General features: G+C 40.6%; 1 protein-coding gene across 1 annotated transcript in view; it reads right to left on the bottom strand.

The window, feature by feature from the left end:
• Positions 1-384: 384 nt before the first annotated feature.
• ARID3A (AT-rich interaction domain 3A) overlaps positions 385-16,691 on the bottom strand; it is a 41,637-nt gene continuing 25,330 nt past the window's right edge. The window contains exons 4-9 of the mRNA XM_069740059.1: positions 12,156-12,228; positions 9,177-9,360; positions 8,649-8,899; positions 8,266-8,526; positions 6,832-6,924; positions 385-680 (exon numbers count right to left, since the gene is read on the bottom strand). Coding sequence (XP_069596160.1) covers positions 529-680; positions 6,832-6,924; positions 8,266-8,526; positions 8,649-8,899; positions 9,177-9,360; positions 12,156-12,228 — 1,014 coding nt within the window. The 3' untranslated portion in view covers positions 385-528. The remainder of the gene's footprint in view (positions 681-6,831; positions 6,925-8,265; positions 8,527-8,648; positions 8,900-9,176; positions 9,361-12,155; positions 12,229-16,691) is intronic.

Raw genomic sequence — 16,691 nt, forward strand, 5'->3', positions numbered from 1 at the left:
ATCCCGTCCCATCGTGCCGATGTCCTGGGCCCCGTAGAAGTCCAGCGCCAGGAATACAGCAATATTTAGATATTTATATAGATTCCTGTAGAAGTTTTCGTCCTTCCTTGAATAAAAGGCATGTACACAAAACCATCTTTAAATTTCATAGATCCTCATTGTTTGTAGGCATTAAAAAAAATAAAAAATAAAACTGTATGTGGGCTTCTGAAGAGCAAAGCCGAGATTGAGGGGTTATTTGTATTTGGAGGTATTTGAATGAAAAAAAAAATATTTATATATATATATATATTTGCAGTGCAATAAATGAGGTATATGGATTTTTTCACAGAGGGTAAAGGGTAAGCTAATTCTAACCCTATACTGGCTCAACCAGAACCCCATCTGCAACCAGCAATGCATTCCAGAGGTGCCCACAGACAAGGAGTAAGAAACCTGAGTGTGTGAAACTTTAAGTGACTTTTTTTTTTCATTTTTTTCCTTTTTTCTTTTTTTTTGGCTTCAGCTGTACTGAATTTGGCAGAAACGTCAGGGTGAAGAACTGTTTGAAACGGGAGCCTGCGCTGCCGACGATGGGGCCAGTGATGTGCTACTACTGGTCCCTCCCACACTTGCAGTCCTGGTGACACTTCCTTTGACGATTCCAGATGTTGAGGTAGGAGGTTGAGCAAATAAGACACCTAGAAAAAAAAGTATAAAGAGATGACATTTTAAAACAGAAACCCCCAAACAGTTCTATTCCACACCACCACATAGTGCTCCAATTTTTCTAGAAGGTCTCTTTAGTAAACTGATTTCAGGACGTTTCTGCAGGAACATCGTTCGGTTCCCCCACAGTTTATGATAAAAAAAAGGCTCAATTCCCCTGCTGTGCTACCTTAGGGTACTGTGTAAAGGCTGTGTCTGACCGTACTGGAACCTGGTGTGGTCATACCACATCTCCTAGGCAGGGGGTCGAAAAAGAGTATACAGACATTAGAGTATGAGATCGCAGCTGAGTCTTTCTTTGAGGTAAAATATTATTTAAACAGGGAAATGCTTAACCTCACAGAGAGAATCAGCTGTGACCCAATACTGTCCTGTCTGTATACTCTTTCGGCCCAGACATTACACAGTACACAGCAGGGGCACAGGTATAAGATTATCTCAGCATAGGAACATTTTATTTAAAACACATCCAATTGTGGAAATTATTATTATTCCAATATCTATTGATTACAATCAAGTTTTATTTGAAAAATCCCTTTAAGGAAGCAGCTCACATGTAAATACATGGTCTACCAAAATGGATTTCTCCTGCTTATGCAATAAGAGATAATCAGAGAAATATTGCACTAACTCAGTAACATTTAAATATACTTTGTGTTTCAACTTCCTTTCAGTTGTCCCAAAACAGTTTGTGGTATTGATTAGATTCTCGTTTACATGGAGGCTGAAGGGGTAAAAACGCAAAAATTAATAATTGACCAGTTCTTAAGGGGTTAAAGTGTAAGGACAGTCTGCAAGTGGTTAATCATACACTGTAAACTAACTGACAGATATTGGCCTTAGAGGGGTTATCCACTACTAGGACAACCCTTTCCTAAACTAAATGTTCAGCCCCGATAAAATAAAACCTATACGCCTTTCCCATGGTGTCAGCACTCGCTCTTCCCGGGGCTGTGATGCGGTGTTGTGACATGTGACGCCCGCGCCCAATCAGTGCTGCCGTCACTGTTTCCACCTGCAGACAAACTGAACGTGAAGTCTGGGCTGCAGCTGATTCCAGGCTTCCTCTTCATGTTCAGTTTGTCTGAAGGCGGGGGACAGGGGCGCCAGGACTGATTGGGAGCCGGCGTCACATGTCACAACACCGCATCACAGCCCTGGGGCCGCTAGTGCCGACACCAATGGAACAGAGCCGGCATGGGAGGAGAGTACAGGCTTTATTATTTTATTGGGGCCAAACATTTAGTTTAATAGACCTAATAGTGGATAACCCCTTTCAAAAAGGTACCACATGATCAATTATGCTAATGCTTTCATTACATCAAGGTGGCATTTGAGAATAAGTCAGTCACATGCATTTACCGACAGTAGAATATAAACACGTGTTGAAAAAAAAATTCACTGTTAAGTAATAGAATACTGTATATAATGGTAGGGTAACATAACAGTCGCCTAGGAAAGGACGGCTGCCTGGCAACAAAAGCATACTTCCTGCTTTCCCTAATCACATGACTTGGGGACATCCACATCAACACTGTGCACCACTTCTATTCACCATGGCAACACTATAGTAACAGCCTAAAATGTATACAAATGGAGCATTTTACTGTAAAAAGATTGATCAATATCCCAACATATTTATGGTCATAAGAGCATACAAATAAACTAAGCCTTATTAAGAGCTTCCCAGGTCACAAAAGGCTAACAAACAGAGGCAACATATATTAACTCCTTTCTGACATGGGACGTACTATCCCGTCGAGGTGGGGTGGGCCCCTATGACCATGGACGGGATAGTACGTCCAGCGCGATCGGCGGCGCTCACGGGGGGAGCGCCGCCGAGTGTCAGCTGCCTATCGCAGCTGACACCCGGCACTATGTGCCAGGAGCGGTCACGGACCGCCCCCGGCACATTAACCCCTGGCACACCGCGATCAAAGATGATCGCGATGTGCCGGCGGTGCAGGGAAGCATCGCGCAGGGAGGGGGCTCCCTGCGGGCTTCCCTGAGCCCCCCGCAGCAACTCGATGTGATCGCGTTGCTGCGAGGGTCTCCTCACCTCCCTCCCTGCTCGAGCCCCGGATCCAAGATGGCCGCGGATCCGGGTCCTGCAGGGAGGGAGGTGGCTTCACAGAGCCTGCTCAGAGCAGGCACTGTGAAGCAGCCTGCACTGCTATCAGATCGGTGATCTGACAGAGTGCTGTGCACACTGTCAGATCACCGATCTGTGATGTCCCCCCCTGGGACAAAGTAAAAAAGTTAAAAAAAAAAAATTTCAAATGTGTAAAAAAAATAAAAAAAAAATATTCCAAAATAATGAAAAAAAAAAAAATATTATTCCCATAAATACATTTCTTTATCTAAATAAAAAAAAAAAAACAATAAAAGTACATATATTTAGTATCGCCGCGTCCGTAACGGCCCAACCTATAAAACTGGCCCACTAGTTAACCCCTTCAGTAAACACCGTAAGAAAAAAAAAAAAAAAAAAAACCGAGGCAAAAAACAACGCTTTATTATCATACCGCCGAACAAAAAGTGGAATAACACGCGATCAAAAAGACAGATATAAATAACCATGGTACCGCTGAAAGCGTCATCTTGTACCGCAAAAAACGAGCCGCCATACAGCATCAGCAAAAAAATAAAAAAGTTATAGTCCTGAGAATAAAGCGATGCAAAAATAATTATTTTTTCTATAAAATAGTTTTTATCGTATAAAAGCGGCAAAACATAAAAAAAGATATAAATGAGGTGTCGCTGTAATCGTACTGACCCAAAGAATAAAACTGCTTTATCAATTTTACCAAACGCGGAACGGTATAAACGCCTCCCCCAAAAGAAATTCACGAATAGCTGGTTTTTGGTCATTCTGCCTCACAAAAATCGGAATAAAAAGCGATCAAAAAATGTCACGTGCCCGAAAATGTTACCAATAAAAACGTCAACTCCTCCCGCAAAAAACAAGACCTCACATGACTCTGTGGACCAAAATATGGAAAAGTTATAGCTCTCAAAATGTGGTAACGCAAAAAATATTTTTTGCAATAAAAAGCGTCTTTCAGTGTGTGATGGCTGCCAATCATAAAAATCCGCTAAAAAACCCGCTCTAAAAGTAAATCAAACCCCCCTTCATCACCCCCTTAGTTAGGGAAAAATTAAAAAAATGTATTTATTTCCATTTTCCGGTTACGGCTAGGGTTAGGGCTAGGGTTAGGGCTACAGTTTGGGTTGGGGCTAAAGTTAGGGTTCGGGTTGGGGCTAAAGTTACAGTTAGGGTTTAGATTACATTTACAGTTGGGAATAGGGTTGGGATTAGGGTTAGGGGTGTGTCAGGGTTAGAGGTGTGGTTAGGGTTACTGTTGGGATTAAGGTTAGGGGTGTGTTTGAATTAGGGTTTGTTATAATTGGGGGGTTTCCACTGTTTAGGCACATCAGGGGCTCGCCAATTCTGCGTTGAAAAAGTAAAACAGTGCTCCTTCCCTTCCGAGCTCTCCCGTGTGCCCAAACAGGGGTTTACCCCAACATATGGGGTATCAGCGTACACAGGACAAATAGGACAACAACTTTTGGGGTCCAATTTCTCCTGTTACCCTTGGGAAAATACCAAAACTGGGGGCTAAAAAATAATTTTTGTGGGAAAAAAAAAAAGATTTTTTTATTTTCACGGCTCTGCGTTATAAACTGTAGTGAAACACTTGGGGGTTCAAAGTTCTCACAACACATCTAGATTAGTTCCTTAGGGTGTCTAGTTTCCAAAATGGTGTCACTTGTGGGAGGTTTCTACTGTTTAGGTACATTAGGGGCTCTGCAAATGCAATGTGACACCTGCAGACCATTCCATCTAAGTCCTCATTCCAAATGGAGCTCCTTCCCTTCCGAGCCCTCCCATGCGCCCAAACAGTGGTTCCCCCCCACATATGGGGTATCAGCGCACTCAGGACAAATTGGACAACAAATTATGGGGTCCAATTTCTCCTGTTACCCTTGGGAAAATACAAAACTGGGGGCTAAAAAATAATTTTTGTGGGAAAAAAATTTTTGTTTTATTTTTACGGCTCTCCATTATAAACTTCTGTGAAGCCCTTGGTGGGTCAAAGCGCTCAGCACACATCTAGATAAGTTCCTTAGGGGGGTCTACTTTCCAAAATGGTGTCACTTGTGGGGGGTTTCAATGTTTAGGCACATCAGTGGCTCTTCAAACGCAACATGGCGTCCCATCTCAATTCCTGTCAATTTTGCATTGAAAAGTCAATCGGCGCTCCTTCCCTTCCGAGCTCTCCCATCCGCCCAAACAGTGGTTTACCCCCACATATGGGCTATCAGCGTACTCAGGACAAATTGTACAACAACTTTTGGGGTCCAATTTCTTCTCTTACCCTTGGGAAAATAAAAAATTGGGGGCGAAAAGATAATTTTTGTGAAAAAATATGATTTTTTATTTTTACGGTTCTACATTAGAAACTTCTGTGAAGCACTTGGTGGGTCAAAGTGCTCACCACACCTCTAGATAAGTTCCTTAGGGGGTCTACTTTCCAAAATGGTGTCACTTGTGGGGGGTTTCAATGTTTAGCCACATCAGGGGCTCTCCAAACGAAACATGGCGTCCCATCTCAATTCCAGTCAATTTTGCATTGAAAAGTCAAATGGCGCTCCTTCGCTTCCGAGCTCTGCCATGCGCCCAAACAGTGGTTTACCCCCACATGTGGGGTATTGGCGTACTCAGGACAAATTGTACAACAATGTTTGGGGTCTATTTTCTCCTGTTACCCTTGGTAAAATAAAACAAATTGGAGCTGAATTAAATTTTTTGTGAAAAAAAAGTTAAATGTTCATTTTTATTTAAACATTCAAAAAATTCCTGTGAAGCACCAGAAGGGTTAATAAACTTCTTGAATATGGTTTTGAGCACCTTGAGGGGTGTAGTTTTTAGAATGGTGTCACACTTGGGTATTTTCTATCATATAGACCCCTCAAAATGACTTCAAATGAGATGTGGTCCCTAAAAAAAAAATGGTGTTGTAGAAATGAGAAATTGCTGGTCAACTTTTAACCCTTATAACTCCCTAACAAAAAAAAAATTTTGGTTCCAAAATTGTGCTGATGTAAAGTAGACATGTGGGAAATGTTACTTATTAAGTATTTTGTGTGACATATCTCTGTGATTTAATTGCATAAAAATTCAAATTTGGAAAATTGCGAAATTTTCATAATTTTCGCCAAATTTCCGTTTTTTTCACAAATAAACGCAGGTACTATCAAAGAATTTTTACCATTGTCATGAAGTACAATATGTCACGAGAAAACAATGTCAGAATCACTGGGATCCGTTGAAGCGTTCCAGAGTTATAACCTCATAAAGGGACAGTGGTCAGAATTGTAAAAATTGGCCCGGTCATTAACGTGCAAACCACCCTTGGGGGTAAAGGGGTTAATGAAAACTTAGAAGTGGTCCACATTTACATGGTCAGTATTTGGTCAATTTTTTTTTACCTCAGTATTTGTACGCCAAAACCAGGAGAGAAACAATAGAAACATGTCACCACTTCTGTATTTATCACCCTCACCTGGTGTTGGCTTACAAATACTGAGGTAAAAAAAAAAACCCTAACAAAATACTAAACGTGTGATCGTGGCCTTAGGGTTCAGAAAGGCCACGAGTGGATACACACAAACATTCACACCCTCCCAAGTGGTTTATATCCATAAAAAAATGGACAGACAACTATATTATGCGACCAAGTTACCAAACAAACAAGATTGTTTTTGTCACAGGGCATACTGGGAAGTAGAACACTGGGGTAAAAAATGTGCCTCAGTTCAAGACCATATAAAGACTGCACAACACATGCTCATCTAAATCTGCACCGAGGCCCGTGTTATACCACCGATTCAAAAAACACCCAAGTATATCACAGTCACATAGCAAAAAGCAAACCAAAAGGGCCCCAAAATGTCAGGTTTGTAAACGCATTTCAATTCTAGCCTCATGAGCTACACTATTTTGAGCCCTCCGAGACTGAGAAACCATTCCGCAATTGAGATGATGTGGCCAATAGAAGCAAAATGTTCATGAAACCTACATGCATTAAAAAAACAAAAAAAAACAAACACACAACTTACCAGTATATACAATTCCATTCAGCTCCACGGACATGCTAATACTGTTAGTGCCATTGGTAGTAAGGTTAACAGCAGACTCCTGTCTACCTTCAGCTGAAAAAAGAAGAACGGAAAAATATACAAGAAGATAATTAACCTCACCTTCAGAAACAATTCATTTATTTATACCACATGCAGATTTCAGTGTGTGTGTGTGTGTGTGTGTGTGTGTGTGTGTGTGTGTGTGTGTGTGTGTGTGTGTGTGTGTGTGTGTGTGTGTCAGGGTCTGTAAATATTTTCACTTTGTGTTTTCCTCAAACACATGCTGTAGGTATGTCATTTTTTCTGGCTTCGTCAACTAGCCTTGCCATATAACTTTGGATAAAACACCAAAATAGACAGGTGTTTCAGAATAGAATTTTCTACAAGTCTGCGTATGCCAGCTTGGCACTCAACAATGAGGGACATTCCCCCTTAAATGTGGGCATGAATTTTTTTATTTATTTATTTATTTTTTTAAACAAAAGGACCTTTGATTTAAGTATATAAAGGGTATGTGTACCTATAGTACAATATAGTGTACATCTATAGTACATCTTGCTGCCTAGATTACTGGCACCCTGTGGGCATAGCCTGGCTGAATGCCTTTGTAAGGCGCATGCAAACTCTGGTTTACAGCCTGTTGGCCAGGTTCAAGAACATGCTGCTGGACTGAACTGGTAATCTGCAGGAGCCCAAAGTCTACAGAAAAGAAGGAAGCTGAGGACTAGAAGCAGTGTGTGCCTGAAGAAAAAGAAGAAAAAAAAAAAAAAAAAAAAACAACATTTAAGGTGGCATAAGGCAAAAAACAAAAACACCTGTGTTTTACAACTAAAAAAAATCCAATTCAAATGTTAAAAAGACAACCTTCACAATTTGACTCTCTCCATATTTATGATATTTTCCGAGCATGCAGCACTTTACACCAGCTATAAATCACTCCCATTAATCATTTTTAAATGAGGCCCAATATTCTAAACAGATCAATAACCTCAAAAAGCATGTTGGAAATCATGGGATAAATCACGAGTACTTAGAATAGGACTAACAAGAGACCAACACCAGACAGTCAGATAGGTGTAATAAGGGACATATATACCAGGATGGGGATTGAGGAGGGGGGGTGGAGGGGGGCCATGTATACCTGGAGGTGGACATATATCAAGATGGGAAGGGGAGGTATAAACATACCCGGATGGAGGATATTAGTACAGAATTGGGGGACATTACCTCTATAGCAGCATCAGGTCCACCCCCTACCCTCAACATTGCAACATGACCACATTTTTTGCTTCAATTTTTTTTTCTAAATTTCCTCCACTAAACTCTAGGTCTATCATTGTACACAGTCATAGTTGTCAAGTCTTATGTCAAAACCAATTTAATTTCTGCCTCCTAATCTACACAGTAAACTACCTTGGCTGTTAATGCGGATATTCATGGGAAACTGTGAGGTCATTGCCAAAAGGTTTTGCTGGATAGCTCGCTGCACCAAGCGTTGTTGCTCTTCAGTTCCTAGTGCCAACTTCTTCTCAGGGGGCTCTCCTGACTCAAGTTTTTCTCGTAGCTGTTCCAGAGCAGCTGCCTGTGCAGCCACTTGAGCTGCCACCACAGAGTGCCCAGCCAATGTGACTGGAATCCGTGGTGGCACCGTCAATGACAGTGGAGAGTCCTCTTCTGGAAAGAAAAAAAAAAAAAAATATGAATTGTAAGTACAATCTTGTTTTAATAAAAAGTCATCATGCCAATTGTTACAGATTTAACACTTGAAGGGGTAAAACATTCCCATGCTTACTCACCCTTCTTTATCTTCTGTATGGAAGTTAGGGGGCTGCCATTGGTTGCAGCTCCTGCTAACACCATGGCAGGCATCTGAATCTTTGGTGACGAAAGGATATTTGGAGCTCCACTTGGAGAATATGTGAAGAGGGAGCCCCCAAAGCTCTGTCTGCGCCCCTCTCGTCGGTTACTGTCAATAGCAGCCTGAAGTTCATTAGGATTGCTAAGGCCTCTCTTCTCACATTCATAGGGGTATAAATACTTCATATATCTGCAAAGATGAATAGAATAGTTGCAGCCTAATACTGTAGAGGCAGGAAGACATTTTTAAACTAAAAATGGCTTGAAGATAACCAATTAGCTACCTCAGAGAGGATTTTTAGGTCTTAAATATGGCCTATAAAGTTTATGATCAGTGGTGGTCCTATCAGAACTCTCGCAAATCAGCACATTGAAGGACTTGTGGCACTGGAGCAAGTTCCACAGCATACACCATTTGCCAGTGTAAAAATGGCCACTCATCATTGCTTTGAACGCATACTACTTACTGAGTGCGCAGAGTAAAGGCTGCACTGGTGATCGATGTTGGCAGATTCAGGCCTTTGGTGATCTCGCGCCAGAGCTTCTTATTGATGACTTCCACCAGTCCTCCCTTCTCAGTCACCAAGACATACAACATGTACAAGTCTAAAACCTGCTTGGCCATTATTGGAATTCTGTTCACGGGTGTTCCTAATAAACAAACCACACTTAGTAGTTCTATAAAAAGTGGTGGAATTATAACTTTACGGGTGAAGTCAAATGTAGATTTTGTGAGTAATACTCAAGAAATATTCATCTTAAAACCACCCCGTTCAGATGAATGGAACCAAATTTGCAGAAGCATAATTTCCAGCCACAAAGTCAGCGATGTCTGGCCTTATGCCAACGTTAGAGTTTCATAAAGGACAATACACTATATATTCAATGATCATTATTTTCACAAAGCAATTTCATCTCTTTAGCATCATTTTCACAGGGCATGACAATTGCTTTGAACATGATCAAATATTTATGTAGTGTAAGTAGACTCCGGCACACTAGTTGCTTTTAACAATTGATATTTTACTTCAAGAAAAATGATGGTAGGATTCCACTCAAAAGATTCTGCTATTTATACGATAGACATGTGTAAAATTTTCCCAACGTTTCGGCACATTTAGCCTTTCTCAAGGGACATCTGTCTTTCTGCAATATATACAATAATAATAATATATATATATTGCAGAAAGACAGATGTCCCTTGAGAAAGGCTAAATGTGCCGAAACGTTGGGAAAATTTTACATATGTCTATCGTATAAATTGCAGAATCTTTTGAGCGGAATCCTACCATCATTTTTCTTGAAATCAAATAATATCAATTGTTAAAAGCAACCAGTGTGCCGGAGTCTACTTACACTTTATTGGACTTATTTTCTCCAGAGCACCTTCCGCTTGACAGTGAGCACCCTTATAACTGATTTTTTAAAATATTTAGGTAGTTTTCCTTAAAAAATAAATATGTGTGTGTGTGTGCGAGTGCGTTATATGTACACACAGCTCTGGCAAAAATTAAGAGACCTCCACATTAAAACCCAGTCATGGGCAGCCCAATCTCCAGACCTGAACCCCATTGAAAACCTCTGGAATCTAAATCAAGAGGATGATGGATAGTCACTAGTGATGGGCGAGTATACTCGGTTGCTTGGGTTTCCTAGAGCACCCTCGGGTGATTTCCGAGTATTTTGTAGTGGTTGGACATGTAGTTTTCTTTGCCTAACCTGCATGATTTACGGCTGCTAGCCAGGCTGAATACATGTGATGAAAGCCTGTTTGTTAGGGAATCCCCTGATGTATTCAGCCTGTCCAGCAGCTGTAAATCATGCAGCTGGGGCGATGAAAACTAAATCTGAGCACTAACAAAATACTCAAGAGACCACCAGAGCGTGCTCTAGAAAACCCGAGCAACGAGTATACTCGCTCATCATTAATAGTCACAAGCCGTCAAACAAAGAAGAACTGCCTAAATTTTTACGCCAGAAGCAGTGTGAAAGACTGGTGGAAAGCATGCCAAGACGTATGAAAGCTGTGATTAAACATCATGGTTATTCCACAAAATATTGATTTCTGAACTCTTCCCGAGTTAAAACATTAGTATTGTTATTATGAACTTGGTTTTTTTTGCATTATTTGAGGTCTGAAAGCACTGGGTGTGTTTTTTTTTTTTCTTTAATTTTGACCATTTCTCCTTTTCAGAAAAAAAAAAAATACAAAATGTATTGCTTGGAAATTCGGAGACATGTTGTTGGAAGCTTATAGACTAAAAGAACAATTTACATTTTACTAAAAAATACACCTATTAAGAGAAAAATCAGACAAACTGAACATTTTGCAGTGGTCTCTTAATTTTTGCCAGAGCTGTATATACATACACACATACAATCAATTCCTTGTGCTTGGTCATTTTAGGTCAAATCAAGCGACAAATCAGGAGCTTGTGTATAACATAAGAATCAGAAAATACATGCATGGAATAATGCATGATGTAGGCCTTTTTACATTTGTTCCCAAGTTAAAAAAAGACGGTACATAGAATTATGACATCCACATGTAAAATTGCCCACATGCGTAAAATTTTAAATGGCTAAACAATCTACAGTTTACTTGGAGAAACAGAATCGTACCAGAGTGGAAGAACAATGAACTTCAGATGGACCATACATATTGAGCTTTATTCTAGGCCTCTATCACAGAACCAGCAAGATGCTCCAGACAAAATGGCACAATATTCCATGCCAATGTGTCCAGTGAAAGGGCAGACTCCGTGACTGAAACTTGTCAGACCCCATTATAGTGGAAGATAGATCGCCAGACCTCTCCCCTTTCACTATAAAGGTTCATGCATACAGCTGTAGTAAATCACTCAGTTTTGTAGTATTAGGGGGGGGGGAAATCAGTGATAACAGCATATTTTGGTGCATGATGATACTGTATACTGTAATTCAGAGGAAAAAAACGCACGTGCACTATTCGTATATAAAAACAGTTTCCTCCGATTTGTACAGAAACATATGAAATCAGAAGCTCAAGTATGTAAAATTCATGAAAAAAAAAAAAAATGGATGGATAATCTATTCCCTACATACTTAGCCATCCATCTGTCTATCCAGACACGGATTTTGTCTGGGACATTTACAGTTACATACAATATTAAAAAAAAAAAACAAAACAAAAAAAACAAAAACAAATATGAGTAAGAAAAAAAATAAAAAGCCATGGATAAAAAAAGAAAAAAAAAATACATTTCTCACTTGCCAGTAGCCCTGCATATTCCACTAATTGCTTTGTTGATAAAGCCAAATCCCCCTCAGGGCTGAAAGCGGGTGGGGGGTTGGAGGAATGCCACATTCCCAGGTGGGTGAGGCCATTTAGGTCAAACAGACCCCAGCTGGAATTTCTGCTGAATTGCACCCGTTTACCACACCTTTAGCACGGGCACTGTACTTACCTCGCTTTTGCATGAAACTGAATAAATCATCCAGAAACTCTTTCCTTTTTGGGTCACCATCCAGCTCATAAAGCTATTAAAGAAATATGAAGAGTGAAAACCTGAGCCACATAAGGTTGAAGAGAAGCAAACAGGTTTCATGACATAAAACAGACACATCTAGAGAGGACAAGGATAGCGCTTCAGAATTCTAGGTTTCTGTGAACATACCGATCTGAAGAAGCAGAACTAAACTGTCTACATTAACAGAAAACCGAGAATATCACTAAACACAAATGGGAAAGAACATACACATTAAAACCACTCGTGGTCATACGCACCAGCTTACTGCAGCCAACACCCCCACTCTCTAGGGTGCAGGGATAAAACCAGCTCACCTATCACACAGGCTTAGTTTGAGCCATGTCGAGGGCAACCTTTTCCTTATAAATGTCAATCGTCCAGCCGTTACAGATAAAATGGTCACCGATTTTAATTATGGTTCATGCATGTACCATGAATAAGAGGAAAAAAAGCAGGCGTTCAAAACACGATCAGGATACCCGTCATCTGATTCATGTTGTCCAAACCACACGACTCCGATCCGGACTGCACAATTGCAGCCTGGTACATTTTTCTGTGAAACACTCCAGTGTTTGAGAAAATATATTTTAACCTTTCTTACCAAGAGAGCCACATTTCGGCTCTGAGGGCCACATCCAGAATGCTCTTCGCAGTGACATGAAGGTTCTGCTTCCCCCAGAGTAGTGAGACACATACAATAGCCCCCATTGACAGTATAATGACAACCAAAGCCTATTGAAATCCCAGCAAGGTAATACAATCTACATTTAGAGAGTTGTCACCTGCAGTGTTATCACATCAAGCCATCACACCTCAATATCACATCTAGGTTCAAGTACCTTCTGACTGGTGGTATCCTCCTATACAAAGGCCAGATATGCTCTCCTGTGCAGAACTACTCACAAAAGGCACCACTTGGAAACTTGCTCGTAACCGTTTGCCATCGAATGGACCATCAGCATTCGATTGTGCTCTAAAACCTAAAATTTTTCTATCTGTAGATAACAGGCAAAGAAAGGAACACTAGTGATTGGTGAAATCTACGGGATGACTGCGTTTTAAGAAGTAACTCCAATTCTTGCAGTCTTATCCTCAGTAATGGATGGTTGGTTTTGCGGCAGTAATGTATTGGATTTCTGAGAAACAAGTTCCTGTCAATGTTCTCAAAGCAAATTTTCAGGGTGAAAGGTTTATCAAGACTGAAGGTGCCCAAACACTCTAGATAACCTATTTTGGGACATTTGCAACGAGCAGTAATGTTTCACATGATTACAGAACAGCTAAGGGTGCATTCACATTGCGCTCCGCTCAGGCACCTGGTCAATGGTCCGGTCAGTGCTTATGTCTGAATCCCCCGCATAAAGGGATTCAGATGTATGTGTTGATGAGACAATAGACTATAACAATGCCAGCAGAGCGAACTTGTGCAGTGCAGGTTATCATTTTTGGGCGTACAAGTCTACAGGGGGGTGAACACTCAGATACAGTCTACCAAGTCCCAGTGTTCGCCAATAGGCATACACACTTGAAATTATGCACGTTCGCTTTCACGGAAATATTATAATCTATGGCCCTGTCAGCGCAAACATCCATAGCCCGTTATGTGGGGTATTCGGACAGAAGCCCTGAAGAGGCCACCGAATGGGTTCCCGAATGCAATGTGAAAGCACCCCAAGGCTATGTTAACACAATGAGCTTTTGGAGCGTTTTTGACGCTACACTTTTTCTGTGTCAAAAACGTGGCGCAGCATCTTGCTGTTTTACCATGTGGATAGAATTTATAGAAATCTCCTGCCCACTGGGCATATCATTAACCCTTGTGTAAACTTGCCCACAATGTGTTTTTCAACTCTGCAGAATGTCCATTTCTCTTGTTGGTATGCCGAGTCTTCTGAGCAGATTTTCCCCATAGACTTACATAAGATGTGGAGAAAAAACACGAACGTGCATTTCTGCAGTGGAGACGCATCAAAAGTGCATGTAATCCATTCCAAAATATAGCAATAAAGTACTGTCAAAGCAGAAAAAAAAAAAAGTAGCTTCATGAAAAGAAGAGAAAAAAGCATGAAGAGAAAAAACACTGCATCAAAAACACATGTAAAAAAAAACAAAAAACAAAACAAAACAAAAAAAAAAAAAACACAAGTTACATGATTTAAATTACAGGTGCAGAAACAACATCAAAGATGCACCAAAAGCTCATTGTGGGAACATAGCCCATGACTGGTTTTATTGCTACGAATTGAAGTCCTGTATGGGAAAGAACTTATGGTAGATGATTTCATTTGCTCTGTGATACGGGATGGAAACAGTTCTTTGTACAGATGCCAAATTATACAAAAAGCACCCTCACCTAATAATCTCCCAGGAAAAGAACAGGGATTCCGCAGCCTTACACCTGCTGCTACTGTAAAGGAGGAAATTAAGGCGTCAGGCTACAAGAGCGAGTCAGACAAACAACGTTTTTGGACCAGATCCAGGATTTGTCAGAAGGGATAATAAACCCGCAGGGCGTACAACTCCGGTGAGGTCCCAATTCTTAGAGAATAGACGCTCATCGTCACAAAGATTCTCTAGACATGTGGCATGACCGCATACAGATGTGGTAGCGCAGTGTTTACCTCTCTAGCAGGGACACGTGGCTGCGTGGAATTGGCAAGCAGCCACTCGTGTACAAATCTGCCAGAATCAGTGTACTCATTTACATGACAAGATTGCCAACAACGATTATGCGGTGTGTTTAACTCCAGCTCAACATCTGCTCCTAGAAGCCTGCTAGAAGGCTCAGGCAGCACAATGCACACAGGGTGCAGGACAAGACTGCCTAATTGCTGGCTAACAAAGGGTCATCCCTCCAACACCACCAGCCAGGGCAGCCACAGCCCATCACAGCAGGCCATTTATCACAAAATTTCCAACACAATAAGCAACACTCACAGATACACCATCAGGCCCTTCTTTCCACAAGGGGAAAAGGCTGCGCTTTTCTCCAGGTTACAAAGATATGCAGCAGCAATCGGCACATACAATAATTTTTTTCTTCTTTTAATGCAACTGCAATTTTACATAGGAGTCTATTGGAAAAGAATGCACCCAAAAGAAAACAACACCAATTTCCAAAGCTTCTTTCAAGATTACAGGAAGTCATGTCCAGTTTGTTTGAGCTGTAAAACGCAGTGGATTTTCTGCACAAAATCATATCCAGAGGGAAAACCAGTTTTTACAGTTCAAGCAAAGCAGATGTGATTTCCTGCATTTTTGAACATGTCGGGTTCCTATATTTAGGGTAACTCTGTACTTTGTAAGTGAAGGCTTACTTTATACAGTGGGGCACTTTCAGATGTGTGATTTATTTCCTTCCCCAAATCTTATGCTGCAGAGAATGAAAGCAATGTGTACATGCCCTAAAGTCCCTTTAATATGGTGTATCATGGTGTCCTCCTTCCAAATACATTCAGCAAGCATGCTAAACATTCAGACAGTGTTTCCACTAGTACGCAAGAACTGCAGTGTAAAAAAAAAAAAAAAAAACATCAATTATCGGCACTTCCAAAAACTAAGTAAACCTAAGAAGAAAGGAAGCTAAAACCACTTCAAATCAAAACTTTTAGTAACATACAAAATACAATACACAAAACTTGAGAAAAAGGGGAATCACATGCAGAGAATACTATACTCACTAGCTTTACCAAACAACCTTTCCCAAAGGGGACTACGCAAGACAATGCTTAGACTATAAAGCTTGTATACATCCAAATCAAAGACTGTACATATAAATATTCATTACTCAGATGGCTGTAAAGCATTTAAAAAAGCCAATTGGCAAGAAGTGCCTCATACTACATATTTGAACAATTCTAGTACATTTTATATGCCGCATAGCTAAATTGCAAGCAGTGCGTGGGTCAAGCAGTAAGGCAGTGCTAAAAGTCACTACATATCTCCATTAATCAAGGTGCAACACAATGAGTAATTACCAAATTAACTCAAATCCAAGAGTAAAAGCGCTGTGCAAAAAAAGTGAATAAAATCATATAATGGCAATATAGCACGCAATACTGACAATGTTCAAATACACTGACACGGCGCAAATGCAACCCGAGTGACATTAGTGACACTAATCCCCCAGGAAAAAGCTAGAAACGCGCGTTGGGGCCTTTTGCTATACTCAGGTTAAAATTACGGTAGCTCCTTTTCTTTATGTATTCATTCATTGCTGCTTGATTCATTAGCATGTCAGTGTATTTGACCATTATGGCAATATTGCACAATTTGTGTATTTTTTGCATATTAATAAAAGATTTGTTTGATTTGAAGTGGCTTTAGCTTCCTTTCTGAACTAGAATAAGTTGTTGTGCATGCAGCATGTACGGTAAGTGCCCGTTCACCCTGGCCACTGAAACAGACAAAACCCGACTCTTGGGTTTTATGTGTTTAGTGGTCAGAGTGAACATGCACACCAACTTAAGCTGG

This window comes from Ranitomeya imitator, chromosome 1 (assembly GCF_032444005.1).
Source record: "Ranitomeya imitator isolate aRanImi1 chromosome 1, aRanImi1.pri, whole genome shotgun sequence".
In the NCBI taxonomy this organism is placed as follows: domain Eukaryota; kingdom Metazoa; phylum Chordata; class Amphibia; order Anura; family Dendrobatidae; genus Ranitomeya; species Ranitomeya imitator.